General features: G+C 40.1%; 1 protein-coding gene across 3 annotated transcripts in view; it reads left to right on the top strand.

Moving 5' to 3' along the window:
* SPIRE1 (spire-type actin nucleation factor 1) overlaps positions 1-6,000 on the top strand; it is a 220,503-nt gene that overhangs the window by 109,193 nt on the left and 105,310 nt on the right. For 2 of the 3 annotated variants that reach the window (XM_011936632.1, XM_011936631.1), the window contains one exon: positions 4,576-4,809. The exons of the other annotated variant lie outside the window; for it this stretch is intronic. In XM_011936632.1, the coding sequence (XP_011792022.1) occupies positions 4,576-4,809 (234 nt within the window). The remainder of the gene's footprint in view (positions 1-4,575; positions 4,810-6,000) is intronic. 3 annotated transcript variants of the gene reach the window in all.

Genomic DNA, 6,000 nt, shown 5'->3' with positions numbered 1-6,000 from the left:
TTCACCGTGTTAGCCAGGATGGTCTCAATCTCCTGACCACGTGATCCACCCGCCTCGGCCTCCCGAAGTGCTGGGATTACAGGCGTGAGCCACCATGCCTGGCCACAACCCAGACTTTTAAGAATAAAATTCTATAACTTTTTGAAAAGATTGCTACTAAATATTTTATTTTATATGTACAAAAAGGAACTCAGAAGTAGATGTATTACTGTTATAAAGCAACTTATCAATTTAATTATGAGATATTTGTTTAGTATCTGCTATGAACCAAAGTACTGTGTAACACACTGTGAACAAAACAGACAAGATCCACGGCCTCCTGGAACTGACATTTTAGTGGAGAAAGTAGACTATAAACAAACATTATGGTTTGAGGTGCTTATTACTTATTTACATGGAAGTATTCAGTAGACCATATGATATATTGCCTGCATCCCAGAGACGAGCTGTAGATTAATAATGTAAGTTAAGGAAAGATCGGAATACATACTGCATTTATAGCATTGGCTATATATAAGAGCACTTTGCAAGAGATTGTGGAAGCAAGTAGAGTGCATGAGCGCTCTGAAGAACTCCATCAATTAAACAGTTGCAGGAGGAAGGATCTATAGACAGATTGAGAAGTAGTTGCTGAGAGAAAATCTAGAATCCAGAGTGTTTAGAACGGAAGAAGTGAGTCAGTTGTGTTGGATGCTATTAAGCAGTCATTTAGGATGAGGATGGATTAAACTTGGTACATAGAGGTTGTTTGTGCCTTAGTATTAGTGTTTCAGTGGTTTCAGAAGGAAAGACGTTAGATGGAAATGAATGAAACAGTGAATGGAAGGAGAGAAAGGAGAGATGGGCTCGTTACAGATGGTGGCTCATGTCTGTAATCCTAGCACTTTGGGAGACCAAGGCAGGAGGATGGCTCGAGCCCAGGGGTTCAAAACAAGCCTGAGTAACATAGTAAGACCCCATCTCTGCAAAAAATTTAAAAATTAGCCAGATGTGGTGGCATACACCAGTAGTCCCAGCTACTCAGAAGGCAGAGACTGCAGTGAGCCATGATCGTACCATTGCACTCTAGCCTGGGTGACAGAGTGAGATCCTGTCTCTCTAGAAAAAAAAAAAAAAAGAAGAAATAACAACTCTTGAGAAAAACAAGCACTACATAAACTGCTGCCTTATCTTCATGATTCTATACAAACGAATAGCTGAGATTTTTTTCTTTTCATCTTCATCTTCCAGGCCTTCTTCTGCAGCCTCATGAGATCATCATTGCTACCATGAGCATTGCTGCCGCCCTTTCGGGAGGTTTGCTTGTAAAGGGAGCACAGAAGTGAGATTGCACTGGAGGGTGTGAGGGGTTAGGAGAGTGGGGCTGACCTTTACACTGGAATGGAAAACCTACTCCTCCACTGTGAAAGGAAGGAAGGGCAAATAAGTATAGATTCCTGTAAGTTTGTACATTTGAAAGTGGGAAAATGATTGTTTTATTTGGAGCTGAGCCCTAGAGAGGCAGAAGAGAGTATTGGATTAAAGAGAAAGATGATATAAAATGAATTCTTGAAGAATGGATCCACTCCTGTAGGCAAACTAACTGAGTAGAGAAAAGAGCAAGCTTGCTGAGTGATTCTTGGGTCTTTGCTATGGTTGGAAGCCATTGCTGGTTTTGATATTTGCAATGATTTTGTGATTTTTCTCCCCCCAGCTCTAGAGGGAGGAATAGGGTTATATAAGAGGGTTTTCCCCCCTCCCTAGGAAGAAGGGTGGCGTTGGCTGGGGCACAGTAGCTCACGCATGTAATGCCAGCACTCTGGGAGGCCGAGGCCGGGTGGATCATGAGGTCAGGAGATCGAGACTATCCTGGCCAATGTGGTGGAACCCCATCTCTACAAAAATACAAAAAAGTGCCCCGGCGTGGTGGTGCACACCTGTACTGCCAGCTACTCAAGAGGCTGAGTCAAGGGAATCGCTTGAACCCGGGAGGTGGAGATTGCAGTGAGCTGAGATCGTGCCACTGCACTCCAGCCTGGCGACAGAGCGAGACTCTGTCTCAAAAAAACCAAAAGACAACAAAAACATACAAAAAAAAGAAGGATAGGGTTATATAGATGGTTAGAGTCATCCAATCATGTAAAACTCAGTTAATTGTGATTTCTCACTGGGAATAATTGCAACAAGACCTTCTCAGCCTTAAAAAATTATATACGGAATGTAATCTAACTTTTTTGTTTCTGAGACTTTCATTAGTGGGACGCTGTGATTGTTAAAGTGACTGCTCTAGGTTCAGTTTAACAAGTGTTTTCCTAATGCACACCACAGTGTTAGGCTCTGCCATCTTTGAAAGTTAAAATCCTTGCCCTAAGCAGCACCTGCCTGTGGTGAGAAGGGTACATGCTGTGAGAGCAGTGTGTACCCTGTGCCAGGGAAGCACTGAAATGGTGCCTTTTCCTGAACAGGCTGGTGGACAAATTTGGGGTTGTCCTGGGACCCTGCCAGGAGGGATGACTGAAGTAGTCAGTTGCCTTGGAACTTAGAACATCCATTGTTTAAATTCATTTTTGTAGTAGAAAATAGTGCATGGTGGCTCATTTCTGTAATTCTAGCACTTTGAGAGGCCAAGGGAGGCCAATTGCTTAAGTCCAGGAGTTCAAGACCAGCTTGGACAACATGGTGAAACCCTGTCTCTAAAAAATTTACAAAAAAAATTAGCCAGGCCTTGTGGTGTGTACCTGTTTTCTCAGCTACTAGGGAGTCTGAGGTGGGAGGATCACCTCAGCCCAAAGAGGTTGAAGCTGCAGTGAGCCGTAATTGTACCACTGCACTCCAGCCCAGGTGACAGTGAGATCTTGTCTCAAAAGAAGGAAAAAAAATAATAATAAAGAAAATAAAAGAATGGCTACAGTGCCGGGTCAGACCGTAAAAACCAGTGAAAATATTACGTATTTTCAGTAAGAAATATTTTTAAACAGTATTGTTTAAACACTTGGAAGTTAAGAATTTTTAAGCATGATATTCATTTTGAATGCTAGTATTGAGAAAATATTATTTCATTGGTAAAGTAGATTTCAGATTTTGTAGAGAATTTTTGAATTTTTGTAGAGAATTTTGAATGAGTGAGTGCTTTTAAGGGCTACAGTCAATGATTCTCTTATGTTTAACTTGTTAGAAACTTCTGACTTTAGTTTTTATTTGTGATGCACTTTTTTAAAAATGTAGTATTACCAGCTATAAATGAAGTAATGAAAATGAACGATTTTATGTATTTATTTTGGGAGTAACTGATAAACATTGGAAGAGAGTGGGCTGAAGGAAGGAGAGGGCAGTGAGAACATTATTGAGTCCCTGTAATAAGCCAGATATTGTACCAGGTACTTCCATGCATAGTCTTAACAGAACCTTAGTAAATGTAGGTATCATTGACATCCCCATTTAACAGATGAGAAAAGTCATCACTAAAATGATTTGCCCTGAGGCAGCTGGCTAGTGGTAAAAGTCAGGATTTAATTTTAATTCTTTGGCTTCATTGCCTGTTGTTGTTGTTGTTGTTGTTTTTGAGATAGAGTTTTGCTCCGTCACCCAGGCTGAAGTGCAGTGGTGCAGTGTCGGCTCACTGCAACCTCCGCTTCCCCGGGTTCAAGCGATTCTCCTGCCTCAGCCTTCCAAGAAACTGGGATTACCAGCACACGCCACCACGCCCAGCTAATTTTTGTATTTTTAGTAGGGACGGGCCATGTTGGCCAGGCTGATCTCAAACTCCTGACCTCAAGTGATCCGCCCGCCTCAGCCTCCCAAAGTGCTGGGATTACAGGCGTGAGCCACCATGCTGGCTGCCAGTGTTCTTTAGAGAGAGAGCAAGAATGAGAGAGAGAGAGAAAACAATAAAATTAAAAGGTTTTATATGTGATTTTTTTGTTTAATAGCAGAAAGGCAGTATTGAGAAATAAAGTGGGATTTCCTGCATTGGCCAAAGTCTGGAGCAGTTGTCAAGGTGGTATATGCAACAGTGGTGTATCTACTGTTGGTACATGAGATCCATCGCCCGGTAGTAATATTGATGGAGGTGGGTGGTAGGGAGGAATATCTGTGAGCTACCTTGAAAATTCAGGGTTTACAAAAGGTCTCTCATTTGTTTGCATCATCTGAGGGAGATGTGTTTTCAGTGATTGAATGGAACTAGAGAAGTGTGTGTATATGGATATAATAGATTTTTGTTGTTGTTTAGGCTTAAGTTAATTGCTACCCATAACTGAGTTTTCAGTCTTTCAGATACTTGGGATGTCTGTGAATCTCTAAATAGATAAACATTGGCATAAGAGTTCTGAGAGGATATATTTTTTGATAACTATATCTGTTCTCAGAAATACCTTTTGGACATGTGGAAAATCAACTCGGTTATTATTTTATATATGAATGGCAAATACAGATTTTTAACACGAAGTATAAACCTAAGAGAATATGAAAAGGGTTTGTGTATGTGTTGTATGTTGGTTTAAGGGAAAAAAAACATACTAAACATTTTATGCCTCACAGTTAGTCCTAGAAAGCTCTTCAGTCATCTCCACTAACCACTTTTTTAAATGTTCCCAGGTCATTGAATCTTTGGGAATTATCATTTATAAAGCACTGGACTATGGTTTGAAGGAAAATGAAGAAAGGGAACTAAGCCCTCCGCTAGAGCAGCTCATCGACCGCATGGCCAACACGGTGGAAGCTGATGGCAGCAATGACGAGGGCTATGAGGCTGCAGAAGAAGGCCCGGAAGATGAAGAGGATGAAAAGAGGAAAATCTCAGCTATTCGGTCGTATAGAGATGTCATGAAGGTAAGGCAGCGTTTTATGCAGTACTTGTTTTTTTCCAAGAGTTACTATTTCTTCTTTTTTTGTCCCCCTGGAGAGATGGTCTCACTCTGTCGCCCAGGCTAGAGTGCAGTGGTGTGATCATGGCTCACTGCAGCCTCTGCCTTGCCTCGTGAGTAGCTGGGACTACAGGTGTATGCCACCACACTTAGCTCATTTTTAAATTTTTTGCAGAGATGGGGTCTTGCTGTGTTGCTCAGGTTGGTTTTGAAACCCTAGGCTCAAGTGATCCTCCTGCTGCGGCTTCCCAGAGTGTTGGGATTACAGAAATGAGCCACTGTGTCCAGACTGTTATTTTTTAAAATTTGAATGGTTGACACATATCTGTATTTATTTAAAAATAATAAAGAAAGAAGGGTGATTCAGTATTTAATAATAGTTCCCAGACTTGTCAGCAGCCTGAACGTGGACATTTGTGATTGAATCATAACTCAAGAAACCACTTTTAGATATTATATGCCCCTTATCATTACATATCATGTGTCCACATGACTGAGCATTATGTCTTCAGTTGACCTCTGTATTGCCTTTTTCTAAAGTAACAACTGTGATCCACTTACTTACATGAAGATTTTGCATCTCAAGTGTAACAACTGATTGTTTTAGGTTTTCTTGACTTACCTAGTGGTATTTATATGTAATGAAGCAAGTTTGGTTGGTTATACTTAATTTTTCTCTTTTAAATTTTGCCATGTACTTGAAGGTCATCATTTCTACCATGCCAAATATGCAGAGATTAACATCAAACATATTTGTCAAATTAGCCATAAAAGCGTTCTATTTTCAGTTACTTATATATGATATTTGCTAGGTTTTATACTTATATATGATATATATACTTATATATGATATTTACTAGGTTTTATAAGCAGTGTCAATCTCTTATTTTCCAGCTTTTCATAAAGTGTTTCAGAGACAGGAATATGGAGTTACTGTGACAATGGTAGTTTTCAAGTGTGCTGAGTGCTCCTGTTCCTTAGGCCTCCTTCGATGGTACAACTCTCAAAGACTCTGGAAAGAACCATACAAGTTATTATTCTTATGAAATTCGGATATATTATTTCGTTCTTTTAAGATGTGTAGTGCTTCTCATTTTAAATCAACAGGCTATACACATAAAATACATACATATAATACACAAATAGAAATTTGATG

The sequence above is a fragment of the Colobus angolensis genome, unplaced genomic scaffold (genome assembly GCF_000951035.1).
Source record: "Colobus angolensis palliatus isolate OR3802 unplaced genomic scaffold, Cang.pa_1.0 Scaffold155, whole genome shotgun sequence".
In the NCBI taxonomy this organism is placed as follows: Eukaryota; Metazoa; Chordata; class Mammalia; order Primates; family Cercopithecidae; genus Colobus; species Colobus angolensis.
The sequence above is the reverse complement of the archived record's forward strand: the minus strand, read 5'-3'. Positions and strand labels throughout refer to the sequence as shown.